Below are 27,598 nucleotides of genomic sequence, written 5' to 3' on the forward strand. Positions count from 1 at the left end.
GGTAAGTATTCAGGGGGTTTCTTTACCTCACCCCTCCCCTACCTTAACACTCAGTTGAAACAGAAACAGACAGCATGTAACATCGACCATGCGTTTGTACTTCTTACAAACGGGTGTTGTTAGACCTTTATTTAGGTGAATCAAAGCTTTCGAGGGGACAGACATAATCTATCTAATTTTGAAAAACAGAATTTTCTTCTAACCATTTGGGGTGAGCAGAACACTGTTGGGGTCTAGGTCGTCCCGCCCATAGCACCACCTTGACTGCGCCACTACTAACTCACAGTTATGTTTTAACTAATACAAATCATTTCTATATCAGGATGGGCTTTATGTGAAATTAAATTGCGTCAAGGACGAACACAACATTGTCACGAATAGAAAAACCGTACCGTAAAGCACAAAATTTAATTACAGGTTGAAGAAAACTGATCTATGTGGTACCATTAATATACACATGCAGTGTGTGTACATACGCTATATGTTAATATGTGCAATATCTATATATTTACATACGTGGGTAGTATGTATATACGAGTATATCATACTCAGATACAAATAAATGGGTAATCATTACACCTATTTAATTTGACAAACTTTTTTACCCATGTTAAGCGACATACTTAGTTGATGTGGACCACAACCATGAATAAAGTTACAAAAACGAGTGAACTAACCTTCTTGATATTCCTATGCCACAATGATCTATGAAAAGGCTCACTAAATTATTGCCATGGTTACATATCACATACGTATATCAGTAAATACCTCAACAAATCATGTTCAGTCTTGGTGGGTCGGTGTCTGGTGCTTATGGATAAACTTGAAAGTTGCTGCTCAATGACAATGCAGCAATTTGAGCATAAATTAGAATACAAGAAATTTGGAATATACGAAGAACTGGTCGTACCACCCCTAATCATGATTTGCCAAAGTACACCAATAAATTAATTGCCCAGTTATTTAGAACAAAAACAGCAGGTGGTTCAGTAACCAAATGATAATTTATGCCATCACATATCAACGCCTGGAAGGATTTCAAGAGGCTGTTTTTGCTCGATTTAATTCCACCGCTAGGAATTCCTTTTATCGGGTATAGAGTGGGTCGGTAGATAGGGCCAGTATTAGTGGGGGGGGGGGGGGGGGTAATAGCACTTAGCAGATGTTACTATGAATCCCGTAGACCAGTCATAGGCCTATGATGATAACAATCTCCACTTCAGATCACTAACACATTTACACTGTATCAGTGTAACCTCTCAGCAATGTCGAATAGTTGAATAATTATCTGTTTTAACAGAGAAATAATATTCCTCTCCTTTGTAGGAAGACCTTCCGGATACAGAACACTCAAGGAACAAACCAAAGCGTCTATAGCACCTTATAGTCTTCCGTGAAACACACAGTTTGTTGATTCTACATTTTTAAACAAATCTTAGAGATCAAATTAAACGACCGGCTGATAGAGTTTATTCTCCTCTACATTAAACTAAAACTGTTTATTTATTATATTATCAACGGTACATATATTTGTTACAAAAGTTTGTAAATCAGCCAATGAGAATCGTTCACAACTAATTCATGACAAGCATATTGTTTTAAGCCTTCTGTGAAGGTTGCTGGTGGAAGGATATTAGGAAAAGAAGTCAATCGGCACCAGATATTTTATAAAAACAACCTTCTGTTTCCAGTTCTGAGAAATATACCGCTATATATCCGCAAAACTTGATGAAACCGTGATGAATCATTTAAAACTTACATCAACAAAAAAACGTACATTTTAGGACTAATTTGCCATATTTGTTCTTAAAAAATCGTTATCGAAGATGATTAGTAAAAATAAAATAACTTGTTTGATTAACACGTGAAACATGTATATCACGTTACATACAACAGTTTTCATTTTCATTTATCTTTGAAATCGAAAAATAGGATATTAAGTAATAAATAACATGTTACATGTGAATGCATGTAACTTTACTAGAACAAAAATAATACACTAATAATAAAAAACAATAACTAATGATTTTTTTTAAATGCTTGTTACTTTATTGCAGACTTTGACATTTATTACAAAGTTAGAATGACAAATAACGTGAAGTATTGCCAAAGGAGAGCAAACAGAGTAAAACTGAGCTAACTTGGTTCTGTTTGAACTAGTAAAAGCCTTGACGAATTACAAGTAATCACAAGTTGCACATCGGCTCCGAAAGTTAGATATACGGTCTTGGTGCGTAATAAATAGTGCGGCGCAGTTTCAGTTCTCTTATCAATGAAACGCATGATATCTTTCCGTTAGAGTCACTCTTGTAGAAACCAGTCAATCTGAAAGTTTGTGATTAACGGAAAATATTAATATCAATTTGGGAAAACTATCCGGCTTATTATGCTTTGGATGACAATATAAATGGTTAGGTACGTATCATATTACTCTGTGCTTGACATATTCATATTATGACTTATGTATTTATAATTTGTACACATATATAGGCCTATATTTGGGTATATATATATATATATATATATATATATATATATATATATATAGATAGATAGATAGATAGATAGATAGATAGATAGATAGATAGATAGATAGATAGATAGATAGATAGATAGATAGATAGATAGATAGATAGATAGATAGATAGATAGATAGATAGATAGATAGATAGATAGATAGATAGATAGATAGATAGATAGATAGATAGATAGATAGATAGATAGATAGATAGATAGATAGATAGATAGATAGATAGATAGATAGATAGATAGATAGATAGATAGATAGATAGATAGATAGATAGATAGATAGATAGATAGATAGATAGATAGATAGATAGATAGATAGATAGATAGATAGATAGATAGATAGATAGATAGATAGATAGATAGATAGATAGATAGATAGATAGATAGATAGATAGATAGATAGATAGATAGATAGATAGATAGATAGATAGATAGATAGATAGATAGATAGATAGATAGATAGATAGATAGATAGATAGATAGATAGATAGATAGATAGATAGATAGATAGATAGATAGATAGATAGATAGATAGATAGATAGATAGATAGATAGATAGATAGATAGATAGATAGATAGATAGATAGATAGATAGATAGATAGATAGATAGATAGATAGATAGATAGATAGATAGATAGATAGATAGATAGATAGATAGATAGATAGATAGATAGATAGATAGATAGATAGATAGATAGATAGATAGATAGATAGATAGATAGATAGATAGATAGATAGATAGATAGATAGATAGATAGATAGATAGATAGATAGATAGATAGATAGATAGATAGATAGATAGATAGATAGATAGATAGATAGATAGATAGATAGATAGATAGATAGATAGATAGATAGATAGATAGATAGATAGATAGATAGATAGATAGATAGATAGATAGATAGATAGATAGATAGATAGATAGATAGATAGATAGATAGATAGATAGATAGATAGATAGATAGATAGATAGATAGATAGATAGATAGATAGATAGATAGATAGATAGATAGATAGATAGATAGATAGATAGATAGATAGATAGATAGATAGATAGATAGATAGATAGATAGATAGATAGATAGATAGATAGATAGATAGATAGATAGATAGATAGATAGATAGATAGATAGATAGATAGATAGATAGATAGATAGATAGATAGATAGATAGATAGATAGATAGATAGATAGATAGATAGATAGATAGATAGATAGATAGATAGATAGATAGATAGATAGATAGATAGATAGATAGATAGATAGATAGAAAATCGTCAAAGACTCTGAAGAGTCCGTGGGCGCTGTCTCAAAGCGATGCGAGATGACCGGCGATGTGGAGCTGATTGGTGACCACGTATCCGCAGATGAATCCGGGAAAGAGCCTGCTGTTTTGCTTCCTCCATGGTGAGACCGGTTGAGGCTCTGATGTTATCATACCAGGTCATCCGAGGCCGCCCACGACTACTCACTGTGCCCAGAACGGCACCTGACAAGAGGTCCCACTGGAGACCCTGTTGACGGGCGATGTGGCTGAACCAGTCCATTTTTCTCTGCACAATATATAGTGTCATAGGTGAATAGCCATCTACCGTCTATCATACGCATAAGTGACTCGTTGGTAACGTGGTCGCTCCAATTGACACCTAGCAGCCATCTCCAGACGGTACGACCAAAAGCATCCAGTTTGGCTGCATCCGAATTCTTAATCGACCATGTAGTAGAGCCATAGGTCAACTATAGACATTACTGGGGCTCTGATGACCAGAAGCTTAGTCGCAACGGAGAGATGTGGGCTTCGGAGGTACTTGCACTCGCGGAGTGTAGTCTTGGCTATGCCGATCCGCTTGCTGATTTCTGGAGTGTCATCAGTGTTGTGGGTGATGGTGGAGCCGAGGTACATGAATGAGTTAACGTTGGGGATAATGGAGGTCCCCAGGTGGATGGTATCGGTAGAGTTCGGGTCCGTCTTGATGACAAGGTGAGCCGTTTTTCCCGGGTGTATCACAAGCTGATAGGGCTTGGAAACGTCCGCTAAGATGTTGAGAGCCGTTTCTGCTTCCGCAGCGCATAGCGCAAACAGGACAAGATCATCGGCGTATCTCAGTTCCTTCACTGTGCGGTCTCCTATGGTAGCACCAGGCAAACCAGCGGTCCTTGCATGCCATTCCCTCATAAGGCATTCAGTGTAGAGAGAGAAGAGGATTGGAGAAAGTGGGCAGCCCTGTCTACAACCGACAGGCGTATTGAAAGCATCTGTTGTCTCATTTTTCTATTGTAAGACGCCGCCAGCATCGTGATAAAGTCTCTCTGTGAGTCTAATGACATCTCTGTCCACCCCCATCTGTTCCAGCTTCTCCATTAGGAGGGCATGATTCACACTGTCAAAAGCTTTCTTGTAATCCACGAAAATGAGATGGAGTGGGGTGTGGGCTCTGTAGTAGGCAGATGTGATAGTCTTAAGAGCGAAGATAGCATCTGTGGTTGACTTCCCGGAGCGGAAGCCGAACTGCACCTCACTTACATCGTCGAGATTAGTCTGAAGACGTGACTGCATGATGTTGAGCACCACTTTGCTGGCATGACTTATGAGAGCCAATGTGCGATAGTTTTCACAAACCCCTCTGTCGTTCTTCTTATGGAGGGCAATGTAAGTGGAAGATGTCATCGTTGAAGGCCAGATGCTTATATGCCAGATGCTTATATGCAGATATATATATATATATATATATATATATATATATATATATATATATATATATATATATATATATATATATATATATATATATATATATATATAAATATATATATATATATATATATATACATATATATATATATATATATATATATATATATATATATATATATATATATATATATATATATATATATATATATATATATATATATATATATATATATATATATATATATATACATATATATATATATTGGCTATGCGTAGTAGTATGCCATTGTAAACTCAAGCACCACTTTCAAGTGTTGATCTAATATACCTTCCACCCTCGTAGATCATTACCGGTAATGGGACTCCTTTGCAATGTTAGATCGAAAACCGGTATATGGCCTAGGGAACGAGTTGGCCTGTTTTATTTCACTTTATGATACGGTTGCTTGTTTCTGTTTCTTCTGTGGTTGGGGCATGTAAGCAAAGGCTCACTGGGGTGAGAGGAAAGTTTTTACGTGCAATTTACATTTTCTTGATGCACAAACAGCTGACAGTTTTCCAAATTTAGCACTTTCTTGCGGGGAGGAGTGGAGTGGGGATGAGGAGTGGGGATGAGGAGTGGGGTGTGGGGTGAACTATAATGACTCCCGGCTCACAGGTCTGAATCGAATCCACTCAGCTAATATGATGGGGCTAGGTAGATATGCACCGACAGTTGTAAATCCAGCCTGCATGCACAATATCCCGAGTCATAAGTTGAATCGGGGACACGACGTTGCAAATTATACACGGAGCTCGTAAAAGTATATCATAGTATGGACACGCCGTTATGAAGTGTCAAATTTGAAGATAGACAAAGCTTATATTATTTATACGAACACAAGGTAAGAGGCAAAGTAGTGACCATATTCTCGAATAACTTAAACAGTTAAATTAATGTAAATTAAACTTTTGAAACTAATATGACATTGTAGAGAAGGTTTCTTGCAAAAGTCTCGGTTGACTGAAATCGGACGATCATCGCTCACTTCTAATCAATCCAAACCATTGGTCGGCTGGTTTGGTGGTGGGGTAACAAAAATCATTAAAGGCATTGAAGACTCGCCCCAAACCGCGTGCGGCCATCTGAAAAAGCTAACTTTCCGTTGCTTGCAAATGACGTTTTGTTCGCGTCGCTACAAAAAGCAGACAGTAATGAAACGTGATACCTTGTTATCTTTAGCTGGACCTGAGATGTCCATCGCTGTATTATTTGTACACTGTGCTGTGGGTATTGACCGCAGCTGTATGTACTGACTGTACACTAGTGTCTAATTACCGATGGTAGCAAGCTGTGTGTGTGTATTTTCTGGGATCGATGGTGGTGACTAACACTTCTGTTACACCTCATTCGAAACTAGGTCAGATTACCGGCATTAGACGTTCTTTTTGCGCGAGTCTTCACACCCTTTAAAAACTGAACTCAGCACAAGTGGCTCGCGGATTACGTCGTATTTAGTCTTACTGAAAATTTCTGTTTTGTCTGTTAAAGAAAACTTAATTCCCAAATGGATGAAAATACTTCTTAGCTGTTTGGATCATTTGATGATTCGCTATATAGACCAAGGACGATGGTTTGCTCTGTGACTCCTTTTAATATGTACTGTATTCCACATTATTATACTAAGGGTGGGAGGGGGAGGGAGGAGGGGCTGTTGTTATTTATTTCAAAAGCTTGTTTACAACTAAAGTATTTAACATAAAAGCCGTTGGATACCTTGCGAGTATAGAACTTATACAACACAAGTTAAAGATAGAAATGTATAGTACTGTCCATGGTAATCATGAGAGACTCTAGTACCGCATAGAGTTCCTATAGCACAGAGCTGAATATAGGCTCTGATACAGCATACTTCATAGCGCCCTCTGTACACTTTCTGTGAAACGCAACTATTTGTTCATTCAAGTACCGTCACGACAAACTGAATCAATCGGTCGACACCTGGAACTGGAAGTTTGATGTAACACAGCGAACTTCTTTCAAGTTCCCATGTTACCGTTTCCAACAATAAAACTGTTGATATACTATCGTATGCACGCGTCACTGACACATTATAACATTAAGCATTGTATAATGCATGGAAGTGTTACCGTGTAACACCTACCTGATTATACACAACAACAACCTTTCTCTACCCATTGCACGCTATTGTATACGTTATATTACTACCTTCCAAAAACTTCACCGGAGATAAAAAGCAGAGCGGAATTATGCAGGTATGCATTGAACGGCATATTTGAAAGCTGCAATCCTTTATTTATATTGGTTACAACAGTAAGCCTATATTGATATGCTCATACTTATATATGCCAGTGCCAGTGCGGTGCGGTTGTCCACACTTTTTGAGTCACTTTTCACACCTGACTGGATCGGGTTTTGTGAACAGCACAGGGTTATTGCAGAGACGGACAATCGTTCAAATCTATTGTCATGTTAATTTAGTCTGCTTGTAACTCGATAGCACCAGGCAAACAACATCGATTACTGAACTGGTCTCATCTATTATAGTGATAAGTATTACCGATTTGTAGACTAGGGATTGTTCAATATCAACCCTTCCTATCGATGATAACTGTAATCCGCTATTTCTTTAAATGACATCATAGCAGAGCTGTATTGACGACGTAATCTATATATGGTGTGGATTTAACGTGGTATTAGGTGTAGGGAACAGAGCAACACGAACAGTGTTCTTGGGTGAACTGGTATACCTTCTCTGGTTGTAAATAGGACTATAGTTCGCCGGCCAGAGATCTGTCACACAAACAGTGTGTATTTTGTGCCATCATGCTCTACGATGATGTTTATGAAGACGACAAAGAAATCCGTAAGTACAACAATGTGTTTCAAATTCAAATTTGACTTTGTTTGGTCATCGATTGTCACCATAATGTAGTTAAGGTTCCATCGTATTAGACCATGCATTTTGCAGCCTTCAGCCCGGTTGATATTGTTGGCAGGGGCGCTACCACGTACACATTAGGGGACTTCTCCTCTCACCCCTCCCCCCTCCCCCTTCGCTAAAAAAAACAACATCACAGGGTTATAGTCCTCACACTGAATATCACAAAGAAATTTGCAGTACATATATGCCAATGTAACATGTATCTGCGTACAGTACATAATATAGGCTATGCCTATGTAACATGTATCTGCGGTACAGGCTAAGCAGGCGAAAAATCTCCAATATCGTTTCAAAAGTTGCATAACTTATAAGCAGTGTCCACTTAACCGAAATTTCTCACATGGGCGTGGACATCCTCGCCTGGACGACTTTACATCTCAGTCCCCCCTCCCCTCCCACCCCGTTCAAAACAAGGCTAGCTAAGTGTTATTATTTTCTTTATTCTGTTGGACTTATACTTGAGCATGTAAATCATTTGTGAACCAAGTACATTGGTACAATACCAGCTCCGCAGTTTGTTCCCGTGTTAAAATGATCATTTTATTTGCAAATAATCAGTGTTACCCATAGCCTACATGAACTCCACCTAGTCTAGCAATTGCTATTGTTTTGTTTTTCTATATGACCTTGAAACATAATACAACTGTGTCAAACGATGCAGGTGCGTATATAGCAAACATTTGTGGAGTGAGGGGGCAAACCAGATATTGGAGTCACTCCCAAGCGGGAAAATAAAACTTTTAGACGTCAAGGGGGTGCATTGGGAGGCATATTTAGACTATGAGTTAGGTCCATATTAAGGTCTATAATCGCAAGGTTGTTCTAATAATTCCTATTGAATTTTGACTAGATTAGCATCGTTTCAAAATATAACCAACCAAGCTGCAACTTGTGTTATAATGACAACTGTAGACTGTAATTGGCTAGGAGTGCAGGGCCCTCAGAAGCTGCAACACGTTTCTCTTTAATGTATATCGGGCCCTAGCGTGGATCCAGTGTGCGCAGCCTACCAAGCTCATACGTTTGCAGATATTCCTTGTTCTCAATTTCTATGATATTTATTTCAAAGCCTTATTTGGTATTGAGATATTTCTTGTCCTCTCTTAGCGACTTCAAAGCGCATTTGATTTAATTCTGTGAAAAGTATTCCAAACCAGGTAGCTGAAGGGATTCCAAATTTCATTGGAATATATATATTTCAATGATAACGTGGGGGTCCAGGGGGAAATGTCCGCGAAAGATTAAACATTTGTTAAGCCTAATATAACCCAAATAAAGGACGACAGGTTTCTCTTACCACAGTCAACACGGGGGGGGGGGGGCGGTTGATATTGGGAGCTAGCATCATGATTGGGGAATCCCTGCCCCCCCCCCGCCCTGGTGCCTCCTATGACTATCACTAACACCTTCCTTATTAAATTTAACTTGTTTTCATCGATAATTTTACACTTATATGAGAGAAGAAGAAAATAAATCAAAGACAAATCAATTGGAAGTCATATTCGATTTTCTTGGGGCGCTCGAAGCGATCGGAATGATAAAAATGAGACTATCAAGATGACAATAAGCCTTATATAATTAGTGTTCGTGACGTCGTACTTTTACTACACATTTCATTATCTTTTTAGTTAATCAAGATGAACAAGAACTGCACGAAACATCGCGCAATGGGGACCTGAACATGGTAAAAGAGTTAATACGGAACAAAATCAATGTCAACGCACTGGACGAGGTAAGCTTCGCAGAATGCTGGAAAGTATCTATATAATCAACTGAAGATTATGATTTGATAAAGCGCTGTCGAACCGTTTTACTTCCCAACATGTACTATAGTATATTCTACTGCAGCTTTGTTCGTTTCTTTTAAAACTGGTTATGAAAACATCTCTCCTTTCTCCAAACTTTGTCACAGAAATTACGGTCTCCATTACATTTAGCCGCTGGGCAGGGTCATGTTGACGTCATCAAAACATTACTGTCAGCTGGTGCCAAAATTGAAGATGGTGATATAGTAAGTATAAACCATAATCCATAATTAACGATCTTCCTCATTACAAACTTTGCTTCTGTCTTAGCCACGTCTAAATGATCAACGTGACTTCTGTATCAATTGTAAATAATATAGTATATAACTACTGCTAACTTTATAACCCTGTATACTCACTCCCTTGACCGGTCACAGACCAGACCAATTTGTTGTTTGTATTTACCATACATTGTTTTAGTCAGAAGCTAAACATACTGATGTAATTTATCTTTCACAGTATGGAATGAATGCTTTACTGTGGGCTGCATGGTTTGGGAAGGTAGAAGTTATGAAAGAACTGCTACAAGCAGGAGCTGACTCTTCCGTTGTTAATAAGGTATGATTAAAAAACATTCATATTTGCGTTTATAAAGCGATACCATCATCGAACAAATTATTGTGAAGCTGACAGGTGCGAAGTATATGTACATGTGTATGTGTTGTAAATGTCTTTCAGATTTGAAGGTGTCTTCATCCTATCTCACCTCCCCTCCCCACTTCTTAATTGTCATTTCTTTATGTTGTTCCTGGTTTTCTAAACACATGCCCCATGATTAGAGGCCTGTCTATATTCATCTTGTATACGTATCATTACTAAAGTAGTGCCATGCGTTAGTATTGTGAGGTGCTGGAAGTCAAGTGAGACCGCGAGAAGTACCGACCGACAGACTGGACAAAATATGGCCTAAGAAAATGTCCGAATGCGCTATTATAACATAAATTAATTCACAATATCCGTCAGAAAATCTTAAGTACATTATGATAAGACATTTAATTATGTAACTAAAATTGCAAATTATTTAAACAATTTAAGGCAATTATGCATTTGTTGTTATCATTTTATTGCTGAATATACAATATATAAATATACTAATATATATATATATATATATATATATATATATATATATATATATATATATAAATATATATATCCCGGTGGAGGCTGGAAGTTTTTTCACTGTTCTTGATTTTCCAACTCATTACGATTTTCATTTATATATATATATATATATATATATATATATATATATATATATATATATATATATATATATATATATATGTATATATATATATATATGTATATACAATGAGAATAACCTAATGTCTCAGCGTCGTTTCCCTGTGTGGTAAAGGAATGCGTTATAGAATATTAATAAAATGTACACTGAAATGATAACATAATTCACATTTGGAGATAATCGTGTATGATTACATATAACAGCAAGGCCTAACGATCGTCCACTGTGCTGCTACTCGGGGCCACATGGATGTACTGCAATACCTAGTCAGAGAAGTCTTCAAAGAAGAGGGCTTTGATGATGAAGACACTTTCCTTGATTCCGTGGGTGGCAAGGTATGAATATTCATAGCTTTATTATTACTTGCTATAAATATTTTTGATAGATCCAATTATGGTTTAAGAACACTTAAATGAGTACTTTGAATTAAACAAAAACATTTACGATTGGAAATATATATAGATATATATAGATATATAACAAGTAAACTTAGGAAAAACCATTCTGTATTCATCTTCCATCTTTTCAAAAATTCAGAAAATCGAATAGATTTTCTTCTTCATAACGGATATTTTGACTATGAAGTCTTGCTTTGGCTATTTCAATACGAATAAGTAAAATACTACGTTCGTATATATCTAAACGTCGCTTGAATAAAATGTTCATCAACCTTTCCTATGCTAATCCACTCAAATTACTAAATTGTTTGAACATTTTCACGATCTTTCTTTTCTCACTAACATGATTGTGTTCACTAACATCACTTTCTACACCCCTTTCCCACTCTCCTTGCCAATCACATTACACACTTTAATCAGGTATCCGATATCCTTGGAGGAGCTGGGAGGTTCATGAATTTAGGAAAGAAATTCGGCAGTAACCAAAACACATTTTTCAAGGAAAAAGTAAGACCAGACTCATCCAAATTAGAAACCAAAGCAGGAAAGGTAAGTTAATTCTTGGTATGTAAGAGTGATGATTAAAATACATGAAGTAAAGTTGGCTCTAAACTGTAAATTTATTTATATATCTTTGAAATATAAATGCGTTGATACGTATATAGCAGCAAACATACACACATACAATTAGACGTATACATTACAGTGAGCAGTCTTCTATGTATGTCCAATTACCACAGAACCTGGAAAGAATTCAGCTTTAGTGACTTTTCACTGAAACAAACTTCGATACAATTTTCTTACTATCCAGTGACTCCCGTGGTCACTTTCCCGAGAAATAAAAAATGGATTCCTATAGCAGTTGTTCCAAGCTTCTTATGCATTTGTTAACAAGTTGATGCATTTAAATGGAAGAATCTTTGAAGATCTCTAGATGGTGAATGCAGTAAATTAGTTTAATCGGGTTCATCAATTTTGTTAAGAGTATTATGAATAAATACTCTTAAAGATATACTTATTCTATATGTCAATTGAAGGAACCTTTACAGATTAAACTTTCCCATCGTCAGTTTCATCCTTTCTCCTCCTCTTCCTCCTCCTCTTCCTACTCCTCCTCTTCATCCCGAGTCTAAAGTTGTTGATAGAGAGAGCTCTACATGGGGAATACCGAATGACCTGTGTGATTATTACAGACGTTGTTTTTTTTACCATCAACAAACTTTGTCCTTTTCCGTTCATTATTCTCTTCGTGTCTTCTCCTCAAATTTCTTTCTTTTGTCTCTGTCATCTCTATTTTAATTGAAAATGTTTGTAACAAGTCGTCTGAGAGTGAATTTTCTTTGGATTTGGCGATGAGGAAAATAAGCACGGCATTGTTTACCAGTTTATCTTCCCTTGTTGACGAGGAACCAGAGATGGAAACGATCAAAGAGGATAAAAGAGTAGAGTCGCAAGATAATATACGCGTACGACCAGAATATTCACACTTCGAAACCAGAACGAATCCCGAGGTATTTAACTGATGATTTAGGGAATGTATCTCAATACAGTAGGCTATAGTGGACGGAGACGGTTATGTGGGTCTGTAATGTTTCTGAACGGAGTTGGTGGGTGCATATAGGTTTGTGTCAAGCATGAAAACATGAATGTTTTTACTAATGAAAGCACTGCATATACGTCTCATGTATCTGGTGTACTTTTGTATGTGTTGTCTTATGTAAGAACTCATTAGTTATTGTCAATAAGGAGTGAGATTAAAATGAAACAAAAAGAAAAAACGAACGAGACTGGTGGGGGGGGGGGGGCTTTAAGGTATAGCGGAGGAAAGTGTTTAGGCTACCTTTCAACTATATCTCGAGTTTGTTGTTATGTTGATAGGAATGTTATGGTAAATTCAGTCGCACAACATTAGTACTCGAGTCTGGTATGGTTTACTTGCTGGTACCTTCAAATTGATTCTTCCATAAACCACTTGCTTTGGAAATATTGAGGAATTTCCAGTCAGAATAGCTGAATTCGTAGAACCAATTATTATATACAATTATATTTGATTGTGTCTCAATCGGCCTGTGTGTTTCGTTGTCATTGTTGCCAAATTGACATTTGATTCATATGACGTCATTAGGACCTTATCTTGTTTACTGTTTTCGATTAAACATTGGAACAATATTGCTAGGTGTTCCAAGTTTGAAGAGTTACAAGATGTAGCGACCATGAAGTACTCTTAAGATCATACAGAAAAAAATGTGTCATAATGCAATTCAGTTATGGCTTGATATTGCTTAGAATGTGTATTAGACCAATGAAACCGATGTCAAAATCACTGCAATTGTTACTTAGAATATTTCATTTTGTAATGGGAACATATCACAGTTATATGTGCATATTGGCTCACGTGATAGTGTTTCTTCTACAGTTTCAAATAACTTTTTATTTAAGGGTTTCAGTAAGCCTTTGTTTTAATGTGCAAACATCGGCAATTTGCGACTTGGGGTTATCTGGTGGTACCACTTTAGCTCAGTGGCGTAGGAAGGTACTTTTGAGTGGGGGGCTGAAGACTGATGGCCGGCCTGGGGGAGGGGTCTAAGGGGAGGGGGTGTCCCCCTCCCCTTTGGAATTTTTTTGCATTTCCTTGGGGCCTCAGATGCAATTTGGTGCAATATAGCACACTTCAACCCACCCACTCCATTTTGTATATAATTTTGCATTTTCACCTGGCCTTAGATGCAATTTGGTGCTCCAAATGAGATTTTTTTCTCATTTGGAAATAAAAAAGGGGTTTTCTGACTTGCGAAGCGGGGGGGCGGAATGATACTTCCGCCCCTCCACATTTTTCACTGGGGGGGCTGGCGCCCCCCCAGCCCCCCCGGTTCCTACGCCCTTGCTTTAGCTGATTGATAAATGAACAATGGTGTAATCAGGCACTTTTTAATTCTCATAACGCGAGCCAATACCAGTGAACCCTTTACAGAGATGATATCTAAGTAATGACTATCGTAAATCATTTTGTTTAATTAGCAACGTAGCCGTATTCTGGATCAAACACAGGAAGAACAGAATGAAGCAGACGTAGAACTATTTGATAGGGTATGACGTCATCATCAGCAATTCAAACCTGAACTAACCTTATGTTTATAACTAAACGCATTGCTTCATTTACACAGAGACTTAATGAAACAGCATATATATCGAAATTCCATTTTATTTATACACAACATGACAGAATAAAAGCAAATGAATCTATTTATAGAGGTAGACAGGCTTAGTGGAGAGCTGTTCCGATTAAGTTTCTTGATCTCTTACTAGGCGATGGGATTGTTGCTCTTTATGGAACAAATCACACATTTCCTCATCTTAGTCAAGGTTTCAGAAAAGACTCTTAAAACAAAAGGAACGTTCTCGCTTTTAAGTTTCTAAAACGCAAACTTTTCAATCCTTGTTAATGTTTTTCATTCATTTTGCTGAAGTAAAATGTTTGAATCCGTAGAACTCGGTAACAAAGAAATTTGAGTTCTACGGATTCATAGACTATTCTATGGGAATACTTCAACGCGCGGTACTAAAGACATAAAAGCATGTCCTTATACTGCCAATAGGGGAGATTGGTACATATGCTGTTTCATATCGAGTAAAAACTTCCCGCCACTTATCCCGTCAGACATACATAATGCAACAGATATACCTGCACATGTACGATGCGTAGTGACGCTTAGACTTTCGCCTATTTCTTTTCTGAACAATTATCGAGTTAGTTATTCTCACTTCTTTTTTACCCACAATGCGTAAAAGAAGATTGTTTTAATTTTTCGAAAGAAATCCTTAGATATTGGTGTTTCTTTGACCTGTCTGTCGGATTAACATGTTCAGTGTTATTGATAATTGCTTAATCCTTTGCATCAATGCTTTTGTTCTGCTTTATGTGTTTGTTTCTTTTCTCCACCTCTCTCTCTCCACCTCTTTATCTCTTTTCCTCCTTTCGTCACGTGCTTATCATTTATCCATCCCAAACAACCCCGGCCACGGTTTTACTAAGCGGATGAATATATTTATATCTGTGTTTGAACGATAATAGCAATGACATGGGAGTAAGAAATTTACTTGGTTGTGTTCCTCCTTATAATATCAATGAAGTTATCTCCCCACCCTACCAACAATCTTTTACCTTCTCTTCAAAACTGAACACAGGAGTTATCGTTATTTCTGTATCCGACGCTTACAGTGTAAAATGGAGACTGATCACGTGATTAGGATGTTCATGTTCACTTTGTTGGTATCTTACACTATTATACTGCATTGATTGAGTGTACTATAGAGTGCAACTTTAGCCTATTGAGTGTACTATTGCTTATACAGTGATACTTTAAGTGAGGATATTATGACACTGGTAACCAGCTAACAATCCATGAAACCAGTATCCCATGGTGCACCGGAACAATGGGACGATATTTTTGAAAATATAAAGATATATATGTCCCTATCTCAATCAATCTTTGATATATCTGGAAATCGTGTTTTTTGTTGCGTATATCTACCAGCAAATGTATACTGGGAACTGCAAACAAATACTAATGAATAACTTAGTGACGTGCATACACACATAACAGTATGAAGATCATAAACAGTATAAGGATGAAGGGATTCGACATCCTTAGTGAAATAAAGCCGTTTGGAGATTCTAAAGTCGTACTTTGCAGGCAATATTCGCTAATCAGGTGTTTCTTGTTAAAAGAAATAAAAATACAATGAGCGATATGGTCTTGCAGTTTTTGATCAATTACGAGTATGTTGTATAAAGTGTTACGCAGTGGTAACAGTTATTTCTGTATAAGAGAATGGTTTAGGTATTATGTTGAAACTTGAGAAACTAAATGTTTATGGAAACTTGTCGGTTATGACTTCATAAAAAGCTATACATGTGTTACAACGTTATATTAAGTCTCAACCTATAAGAAGAAGCATATTCTCCATTTCTATGGTCTTTACTGATATTTGTTTTCTAGAGAAGATTAGCTGGAATTATACAATAAATCTTCCCTTTGCTTTGCTTTGATTTGTTTTTCTTTTATAAATGTACATTTCTGAAGTGTTCGGCCTAAAGTGAACTTTAATGTCTTATTAGTTAGTCTTGTATTGCTCAACAGATGAAGAAATATGTGTTATAAATGTCGCAGACCTAGTTGTACTTTCATCTGTCTAATTCTACAATAATTGTTTGCTGTTCATATTATTAGATTACACAAATCGGATTCATGTAAGGATATAACGATGCAATAGCTATTACTAAGCTATCCTATTTCGGTTGTTCTCTTCCCAGCGTGTCAGACCAGTTTCTCTTTCAAAAACTGTCAGGTTTTAAGGGTTGTAGGTTGTATTTTGTACACAGATAATTGCTAGTACTCCACCGATAATATCGATGTTTTTATCCAGAGGGTAATTAATTATTTTATTTTATTAATTACGTGTTTGTATATTTTATCGTCGAGGCTAATTCGTTGTGTGTTTGCTTTGTATAACCCTGTCTTTACTATCCTCGTCTTCTTCCTTGGCTATGTTACATATTAATGTCAGTTTATACTAACATGGTATTTCACTGCGTTTATCTGAAGTACTACATTATTTCTGCTCGCATGTATACTCTGTAACAACCGCACATTGCAACTTAATGCTTATAACTTCACTAACATCAGTGATATGGAACTGTTAGTCTGGTTTAACCGCATAATATTCGTAATGCTTATAACTGCACTAACGTCAGGGATATGAGACGATACTTTGTTACAAAAACACTGTGCTATGAAGTTATAACTGCACTTTACGTCAGTTAAATAAATTCGATACCTTAATTGCAGTATTTGTGGCAAATTTGAGTCTTACTTCACATATGTCGTTTGTCGAATGAAGAAACAAGCCTGGTCAATGAAATCTAACATTTATCTCTTGGTGACAAATTACAGTTGGTACTATGTTATACAAATGCACCATATTTAAAAAAAAAATAGTCCAGTCTACGTTAAAGTCAGTGTAAAATTTATTTGCAAGTGCTTGATGGAATTACTTACTACATGTTGTTTGGAATGACGGTCCCCTGTGACCTCGGAGTTTGAACAAATTACAAAACAGTTTAGCATTCTAGATTACCAAAATTGTCTCTAACGCTCCACTGGTTATTTCCAGGGAAATTACAAATAATACTTGCTATTTATTCAATGGTTAAAAATGTCAAACTAACATGTAAACATGTATTCTGTTAATTTGATTGGAAGCGTCGGTAAGTTTTGTCACTTCTTTGTTGCTTCCCATTAATCAGTTTATGTGATTTTATTTTAGGGAACTGTTTGTGACTCAATGAGCAATGTTTATATTTTGATTATTATGTTAGGTTATTTTTTCCAAGAACTTATAATCGAGTCTCATGCGATAATCTCGTATACGTAATCTGTCTTGAAGCATGAAGCAATATAATAAATCTAATTCCCACGTTGAAGAGATATTAGTTAATTGCTTCGAATCGTTGCTGTAAAAGTTTTTTATTGGCACGAGTGAATGAAAACCACATCATATTCTATCATCATAACGATATGATTACTGAATCTTGGCTAAATTTCTTCGAATATCTGTCAACATCACAAGGATTGACATCATCATCTCAAATGATATGAAAGTTGCTGTTTCCTGTATAATCTGTGTAATGTTCAAACCATTCATTGGCTGATTAATATCATATTACATGGCCTGCAGTTGTATACAGTCCTTCTAACTTCATAGCAATATAGGGAGAAATTTGTCAATAATATTATGCTAATAGTTTTAATGATTTATATTAATATTGTGTATCAGTTATCAAAATATAAATAAGCAAATTGTTATTTGTTAAATCAGTTTGTACTTGTTTTACCCAGTAAATTAAGTAAGTCTGTTCTAATTGTATTGGATACCCTTTTTTTCTCGCATAGGGTAAGAAGACAGCCCTTCATTTAGCTGCAGAACAGGGTCACATGGAAGCATTAGAGTACCTGATCAAGGCCAAATGTAACAAGAATGCAGTCACTGGTGTAAGTATAAACATAACTAACATATATCTTCATTGTCATTGATAGATAAAACGAAGAAACTGTTTAGATGAAATAATATTAATTAACAACTAATAAGGAGCAATTTACAACATATAGTACATATACCATCAGCATTCTGTAACGTATCAAGGCACCCTGAATTTAGTGTCATAAATGAATACATATGTGTATTATACAGGTGCGTATCCAGGGGGGGCGTTGGGGGCGCGCGCCCCCCGGGTAAGAAAAAGAGGAGAGAAAAAAAAAAAAAAAAAAAGGAAAAAAGAGGGGAAAAAAGAAGACTAGGAGAGAAAGGAAGAGAAAAGAAAAAGAAGAAAGAGAGAAAAAGGAGAAAAAGAGGGAGTAAAAGAAAAACGCGAAGACACCGGGAAGAGAAAGAGGAACAGTGACATCATTACAGCGCTGAAGGGTAGCCAGTGACGGATCAATGATTTCGTAAAAGTTTGACTCACCCTACCCCTTACACCGACAACTCCATTTTTGACGTTTCCATTTTCCTCTCTCACTAATGATCTATATATATACTATATATGGTCTATCATAACGCGTGTGTAGAATTGTGCTATCAAACCAACTGTGGCTGGTCTCGAACTCGATCGTGTCGTCGGGGAACATGACGATTTTTGGGATGGGGGCGACCGCCCGCCCCCCCCCCATTCAGCATTGTTTTAAATGATATCGCTAAGTAATTTCAAAATAGAAAGTGCTTAGATGCAACTTACAAGGCCTGGGAAGTGTCATTTCCAGCGATCTGGGAGATATTTTCGGCCAAAATTTGCTTGTACGCTTCGCGCTAACAAATGGTCCTGTGTAGTGCCATTTCCAGCGATCTGGGAGGCATTTTCGGCCAAAATTTTCTTGTACGCTTCGCGCCAACCTGTGGTGGCGCTACGCTGAGATAATTTGCCTACAGGCTTCGCCCTCCCTTGGCAAATTCCTCGCTACGCGCCTGTTCGAATTTGTGACGCAAACAGCAGATATCACATCATATCAGTGAGCATGAAAATGGCGTTCCAGGATGAAAAGCCTCAAAACTGTCCGACTTGCCTAAAAAAATAACCCAAAATTTCCGCGCGCGAAGCGCGCGTTCAACGTGGTAATGTCAATATCATATAAGCAAGCATCGGTTAATACATCGCATGCCATCATGTACCGGATACGGTCCGTTCAAATTGCGCAGTATACCGCGGGATGCTAATGTAAACAACGACATGTCTCATGTAGATGTATAAAAAGCATGGAGGTCCAATTATGTCAAAACTCTCTTTTACATTAGTAATGGCGAATTAGGGGCTGCACCCCGCCGCGCAGTGGCGGAGCGTCCATACGGTCAGGGGGCGCATGCCCCCCCCCCCCCCTGACGGACTCAAATGGACTGCTGGCGCCTTTTTCAGCTCTTTACCACTTTTTACTTATTCGTGATTATTGACTTTTTTATTGCGCTCTCATCTACTTATTGACATTTCTCACATTTTGTTGCTGTAATTTGGAGATGACACCTATTTATTCTTCGTTTATCTGCAAATTAGCCAGGCCCGGAAAAGGTCATTTCCGGCGATCTAGGGAGTATCTTTACTCAAAAATTTTCTGTACGCTACGCGCCAACCAGTGGTGGCGCTCCGCTTAGATAGTGTTGAAAGCGCCCCTACAGACCATTCTCGCTCCTCCTGACCAATACCCCTAGCTCCGCCACTTCCGCCGCGCCTCCTACGCCTATGTGTATAGTGTTCGGTTGAAGGAAATATCTGCTATTTTTTCATTTCCTTCAACCAAGTTTTATAATAGCCGTTATAACAGGTAAGTTAATATTTCTACACCAATAAATTAACTCTGTCGGAATTTTCGAAAATTTCTGACCAACATTCTGCATCACACTTCCCTCTACTCGTGCAATTTTGACCAGTCTGTTAGGGGTTCAAGGAAGTTTTTCTATATTGGTTGTCCATAGATGAAATTTTGTACAACATTATGGGTATGTTTTGAAGTGAGTTTATTCACGAGATGGGAATTTTCAAATTCTGAACAAATAGTGGGCTTAAAACCTTGAAAAGTGGGGCTGACGGGTATTGTTGGCCGTGACGTAGAATCACCTACAAATGCAAAGACCCACAGGAGATGCGATCAGGTCGAACATGATGTGTGCCGGGTTGACAATCTTCAAAAAGGTTATGGATGGAAAAAAAACTATTAGGAAATACTTGGTTCTCAGGCAAAAAGTGTACATCTGGTTGGTCATTTCAAGCCCGAGAAGTGCCGTTTCCGGTGATCTGGGGGGTATCAAAATAAGAAATTTTCTTGTACGCTGCGCGCCAACCGATGGTGGCGCTCCGCTTAGATAGTAATTCGCGCCCCCCGGGTTTGAAAATCCTGGATACGCGCCTGTTATACCAGGTGTCCGGGACTTTGAAAAACCAGGGGATGAGGCTCTGGGGTCGTTGAATTCGACTCCAGGAGAAAATAACAATTTAAACGTCAAAAAGTGCATTCTCGGGAATATTTAAACTATAAATTCGGACGAAAATTATGTCTTCGTGCAAGGCTGTGCTTATAAAACTATACCTTTAAATGTTTGTGTGAGGTTGTACAGGAGGGGTTGCTAACACCCCAACCCCGCTGATTCCAGGCCTGCATACACTTTCATACGTTGACGAAATAGAACAACGTGGGCCATTTTGCAGTTAATTTGTTATACTTTAGTGTACGGTAGGAAACAAAACCGACAAACTTGAATGATTTCTGTAATGTTTGTTTGTTATTACCGCCCAATGATTCATGCATCAGCAGGATAAAAGTTACGTTAATATTACATTTATTTTATATGATGTTAGGATGGTTCAACCGCAGTGCATCTGGCAGCTGGTAGTGGTAGGAGAGAAATAGTCCTAAAGCTCTTGGAGAAGAAAATGGACATTAATGCCAAAAACAAGGTAAAAACGTGGAGAAGCGCATTATATGTATGTATGTATGTATGTATGTATGTATGTGTGTATGCGTGCGTGCGTGCGTGCGTGTATGTATGTATGTGAGCGTGCATGTGTGTATGTGTGTGTTTTTTCAAAGAACTATACACTGTACCTATAGATCAGTTGATATAGTCCCCGTTAGTGAAGTAGTAATGCTTACACATACACTCCACAGTCATACACCAACTTTACAGTACACCGCATGTTGTCTGAAGACGTGTGACCTCACAAATCCCGCAAAATCCATGAATGTCACTGTTCAACAGTTAGAACATTCAATAAGAACTCAGTATGTTATCAATACATCATGGTATTATCATATTTTTGGACGAACGTGTCATGTAGAAGTATACTTTGTTGGATTGAATACCTATTATATGCTCAACCCATTAATAAAGGAACAAGAGAATTTTCTTTAACTTTTATGTGAGTGTTTACTGGTAGAAATTAGTGGTAAATAATATTGTGCATTCAACAGTTACTGAGAGGGTTATATGAATCGTAGTTAATAGATGAGAATCAAACAAAACAGTAACTTAAATTCACCTTATAATATCGTGTAATTTGTGATGGGAAAAGGTTGCATGAATACGATTGATAAGCTTCCTGAGCAAGTTTTGTAAATATTAAAAGAAAACGATTTAACACTTTGTATAGAAGGGAGCCAGGTGTAAGGTTCAATGATTTGGGCAGGGGAGAGGATTGAAAGTTAATAAACACCAATTGAAATGTTTAGGAAGTAAAACTGGTGGTTATTTAATTCGATGGTCCGGATCTTCAGATTTCAGAAATGCTGAATATATAAGAATGGCTGAAGTAAGCATAGCGCAAACCTATACATTACACCATATTTGGCAATGAAAAAAGATATTTAACGAGGATTTCTCCCTGCAGGAAGGGAAGACTCCCCTACACATAGCCGCTGAGGCCGGTCAAGCTTCCATGGTTGAGCTGCTCCTAGCCAACGAAGCCAGAGGAAACGTCACAGCAGCGGTGAGTGCAGTGCGAAAGGAGCATAGTGTGCTTAAATAAGTAACTCTTCCCAGTACTGAATAACAATGAGAATTATGAAATTATATATAAACCAACTCGTTGACATTCAGACGGATCATACACTTTCCCAACAGCTGGACAGATTTATGTTTAACTAACATTGTTTATACAAAGTCTGTGAACAGAAACCTTGAATGCTTGCCTTCGAGTGCACAATGCATGCATTTTCTTTTCGTGCGTCACTGTTAAACAATGGTGTATAATATATGAAGGATGAATATTGGAAACACGTTTGTCATATGCTTCCAGCCTTGAAATGTCACTATTTTAACGATTCTGTTCTAAAATTGAAAGTGAATGTCATTTGCTTTTTAAAAACTGTATAGTGTGTAGCTTCATCTCGTTACCAGTACTAATTACCAGTACTGTTATCGTCCGTTAATATTTGCTTGAAATGCATTTCGAACTACAAGTTTATCAAATATATCCATCTTGCTCCATTAGCTAGTAACATGCACCTGCCCGGAGTGTCAACTTTATTCTGTTTAAACAGAGGAAAGTTGACAAAAATGTTAAATCTTTACTGTAAAATCTGATAAATGTATAATTTATTCATTTACTTTTCCTCTGTGCGATATTCAGCCGTCCGCCGTAAGTACATTTATTTGGTTTACCAAACATCATTCCGTTTGTAGTGTTGCCAAAATTTAGACGAAAAATCACCGGTTTGATTGTAGTGTCCTCTGGTCCACATGCATGAGTGGTCTCTCTTAGTTAAAGCTTCTTTTTTAATAGTAACCTTCTCACACTGCCGTGCTCATTTCATTATTCCACGTGTCATAGAATTGCTTTCTTCTGTACTAAAGTCTGTCAAACTAAAAATAAATTTACGAAATCAAACGCATAATAATGTTCACACAATTCACCTGCACCTATATCCCAAACACTGTACACACTATATGCACCGTACATATGAACGGAATAGAGATATGGTATTTAACATGTATGTGTGTTTTACACGATATGATGTAAGATGTTTGTAAATAACATGTTGCACACATTTTGTTGAATTTCAACATGTTATCCTATCCCTGCCACTTCACTACCAAACACACTTACCCTAACCCAATCCCTTCCCACCCCACCTCCCAAAAGAAGACTTCCCGGCGAAATGTGTAGGATTGATGTTAATTATGTGTATAAAATTTTCTCGACCTGTCTGTAAGTACATGAAATGCTGTCCTATCCATGCCCCGCCCCCTCTCTGTCACCACCCCCCCCCCCTCTATCTCTATCCACCTCTCTCCTATTTCCATGTATAGCCTACCACCTTATTTTAATACAGTACCGAATCTCGTTTCTCACTAGCAAATAACCCGTATAGCATTTCCGTGCTTGTTTACAAATTGTCTACGGTTAATTACGGTATTTCATCAAGTATTATGTCAACAGTACTTGTAGCTGCCAATTTAACACCTTTGTCAAATAGTATTACGTAATATAACAGTCTGTACCATGACATGCAACAAACATGGGAGAAAGTCTGAAAGCAAACAAGAGGACTTTATTTTGTGAGTTGTATTTAAGCTCAGAGAGGTTTGCTAGCCTGATTATAGTGCCAAGCAGCACTCCGCGCGTAAATAGGAAGGGTGTGTATAGATCATGCATAGTTTGGGGGGGGGGGGGGTGGGGGAAATCAATGCAGGAGGAACGGTGTCCTGGGGAGGGGGGAGAGAGATTATTTTTAATCTCATGGGCTTAGATGCTAAATAATGTCAACTTTTCCATCTTTGCCCTACATTTCTATTCCAGTGTTCTGTTTGTATACAAGCTTACCTTTTTTTAGCTATACATTTTGGAAAGTAATGATTTCCTTTGTGGGTACGTGCGTGTGCGCTGGGAGAGGCATAGTGCACATGCCGGTAGGAAAGACAGTTATATGGTAAAAACAGGTACGTGGGCTATGTATACCGTGCAGGTATAGTAGCAGGGGCGGATATAGTTCGCAGACAGGCTTGAGGAGTAGGTATAAGTGGCAGGTATAAGGCAAAACACATGTCGCAAGAGTAGGTACGGCCCGCGGACAAGTAAGAATGTGGGGGTATGTACCTTGGGAGTTGATCGTTGATACAGGGTGATTTGGAACTCATGTATAATAGCCTCATTTGTTTTCAATAGATTGGTGGTACTCGGTGTTAAAGTTTTCCTCTCCGCCCCCCCCCCCCCCAAGTTACTCTTTCTTTATTCTTTATCGCTTTAAGGGTACCTAAATACTCCTTGCTTTCACAAACACAAGCACGGCCACACACGCTAAAGCACATGTCACACAATGTGAAGACTTCTATATGAATATTGTATGGGTAAACATTGAACATATCATGAGTCGACCGCACAACAATAAAGACATAACTTGCAAGTCACCGTATAGATAGTATAAATTATAATCCACAAGGTAATTGTAGAAGGTCACTATCTGATCAACATAGGACGAACTACACAACCTGGGTCATGACAGGTTGTGGCATAATGTTGGTGTACATCCTTCATGTGTGAATGTTGTTTGAAGGGGTGTAGAAAGAGACCAGCTCATTCACGTTAAGTCTTAAATATTCACATATATCCTACTACTACTACTACTATTAACCTTTCCTCTGGTTGTCTATATATTTGATCTTCGTTTGTCTTGATGTCTTGATGTCTCTGTATATACTGCCTATAACAATCGTAAACTCCAAAACGAGTCTTGTTTGTTCGCATAGAATCAGGGCTGATCAAGGGAGGGCCCGACGAACATGGCCCTCTTCTAGAAATGTGTTGGCACTAATCAATAGCGGTTGAATCTCTATTTCAGTTACTACTGAAAGATTTGGGGTATACCTACCGGTTCTTCTTTCATGGGGCCCCACTTCCAATAATCTGCTGGAGCCGCTAATAGTAATATCAACATGGTGTGTAGTTTAACAAGACGTCTTCCTTACTACTGTAACTTCAACCAAATTGTGCTTACATATCTCAAATTGTGCACTTCGATATGAGGCCTCGTTTCGCTATCAAGATAAACGGAAAATTCAAACACTGATCAAACTTAACCCCTGGCAAAGTGATGAATTAATCACTGCTGAAATATCAATAATTGTTGCTTTGACACCTTCCTCTTTAATATTCACACACTAACATAAATTAAGATGAGGGGGTGGTACTGGTCCATGAGAATAGTCTCTTTAAGTGTTCTCCTACACCAAACGACTGATGATGAAATTATTATAGAGTGGACTGGTACTCTATAAGATGGTCAAGGTTCATAACTTTATACACTTCTCACCAGAATACTAATATGTTTGACCCCTTTGAAGTTTTTCTTTTTCATCCAACATCTCACAATTAATTGGTAAACAGCCTCAATGTGTAATGGCTATGATTCGTATATGCAAAGTAGGCCAGGTGGGGAAAAAATCGTTATGAAGTGTTTTATGTCTAGGGAAAGTGTGTAAGCTGTTTTTATTCAAAGTGAAAGACTCCGCTATGAAGTTTGCTATAGTTCCAGGCTAACTGTGTAAACTGTTTGCTATAGCTCCAGGCTAACTATGTCAACTGTTTGTTATAGCTCCAGGCTAACTGTTTAAACTGTTTGCTATAGCTCCAGGCTAACTGTGTAAACTGTTTGCTATAGCTCCAGGCTAACTGTTTAAACTGCTTGCTATAGCTCCAGGCTAACTGTGTAAACTGTTTGCTATAGCTCCAGGCTAACTGTGTAAACTATTTGATGTAGCTCCAGGTTAATTGTTTAAACTGCTTGCTATAGCTCCAGGCTAACTGTGTAAACTGTTTGCTATAGCTCCAGGCTAACTGTTTAAACTGTTTGCTATAGCTCCAGGCTAACTGTGTAAACTGTTTGATATAGCTCCAGGCTAACTGTGTAAACTGTTTGCTATAGCTCCAGGCAAACTGTGTAAACTGTTTGCTATAGCTCCAGGCAAACTGTTTAAACTGTTTGCTATAGCTCCAGGCTAACTGTATAACTGTTTGCTATAGCACCAGGCTAACTGTGTCAACTGTTTGATATAGCACCAGGCTGACTGTGTAAACTGTTTGCTATAGCTCCAGGCTAACTGTGTAAGCTGTTTGCTATAGCTCCATGCTAACTGTGTCAGCTGTTTCATTCAAAGTTACAGTCACTGGCAAGATTCTGCACCTCTGATATTACAATCAACCAAACTGAGTATATATTCGGTTCCAGTGTATCTGACAGAGTAATTACAAAGGCATCCACCAGGTTTAGCTTTCAATGCAAAAATAAAAAAGACATACGAAATGAAATTATACGAAAAGATGTTATACATAAATCTGAAAATACATGAAAACTGGCGGATTAAGAAGGCATTCTTTTCTTTGCGTTTATAGGGACTAGAAACTAAAGCAAATCAAACATTGCTTGGTGGTACCAAATAAGGTGGCCGTGATTACATTGCTGTGATGATGTCATGATCAACACTTTGAACACAACACAGTCTCGAAACGGCGCAACGAACGATTAAAAGGATTGCGAGAGCTTAAGAACTTGTACAATTCTTGCACTGCGCCCCCAACTACTGTTTGCGCTAACCAGTGTCCTATATCTGTATTCCTTTCTACAGAAAGAAATGGCTGCAATACATTTAGCGGCTAGAAAAAATAACACCGAGGTAATCAACGCCATAGCTAAATTTAACACCGACTTAGACGTTCCATGTGAGGTAAGTCAAGCAGCCGAGTGTACAAAAGAAAACTTAAAATCATAAATAATTATCATTTTATTCCTTAAACTATCATGTTAAGTGCCCCATTTTTTGCCGTAATTTCCGCCATTGAAAATGGACGGTTAAATCCAAATGTCGAGGAAAACAAACATGTTTTAAGACTTATCATATACTTTGAACGACCCATCACCACGTCTAGAATTGGAACAATATA

General features: G+C 37.4%; 1 protein-coding gene and 1 long non-coding RNA gene across 5 annotated transcripts in view; one reads left to right on the plus strand and one right to left on the minus strand.

Annotated features, from left to right (window-relative positions):
• The first annotated feature begins 7,570 nt into the window (after window positions 1-7,570).
• Window positions 7,571-27,598, plus strand: part of LOC139978697 (uncharacterized) — a 29,820-nt gene continuing 9,792 nt past the window's right edge. Inside the window, exons 1-12 of one of the 4 annotated variants that reach the window (XM_071989120.1) lie at window positions 7,571-8,092; window positions 9,799-9,902; window positions 10,083-10,181; window positions 10,435-10,533; window positions 11,425-11,556; window positions 12,040-12,168; window positions 12,939-13,130; window positions 14,638-14,706; window positions 18,573-18,671; window positions 21,521-21,619; window positions 22,550-22,648; window positions 27,283-27,381. In XM_071989120.1, coding sequence (XP_071845221.1) covers window positions 8,053-8,092; window positions 9,799-9,902; window positions 10,083-10,181; window positions 10,435-10,533; window positions 11,425-11,556; window positions 12,040-12,168; window positions 12,939-13,130; window positions 14,638-14,706; window positions 18,573-18,671; window positions 21,521-21,619; window positions 22,550-22,648; window positions 27,283-27,381 — 1,260 coding nt within the window. In that variant the 5' untranslated portion in view covers window positions 7,571-8,052. The remainder of the gene's footprint in view (window positions 8,093-9,798; window positions 9,903-10,082; window positions 10,182-10,434; window positions 10,534-11,424; window positions 11,557-12,039; window positions 12,169-12,938; window positions 13,131-14,637; window positions 14,707-18,572; window positions 18,672-21,520; window positions 21,620-22,549; window positions 22,649-27,282; window positions 27,382-27,598) is intronic. The other 3 variants (XM_071989121.1, XM_071989122.1, XM_071989124.1) reach the window with 3 other exon arrangements.
• LOC139978698 (uncharacterized) lies at window positions 18,876-21,513 on the minus strand. The gene is made up of 2 exons (XR_011796993.1): window positions 21,007-21,513; window positions 18,876-19,569 (listed from the first exon to the last, which is right to left on the minus strand). It is a non-coding gene; the product is annotated as an uncharacterized lncRNA (long non-coding RNA).

Source organism: Apostichopus japonicus, chromosome 13 (assembly GCF_037975245.1).
Source record: "Apostichopus japonicus isolate 1M-3 chromosome 13, ASM3797524v1, whole genome shotgun sequence".
In the NCBI taxonomy this organism is placed as follows: domain Eukaryota; kingdom Metazoa; phylum Echinodermata; class Holothuroidea; order Aspidochirotida; family Stichopodidae; genus Apostichopus; species Apostichopus japonicus.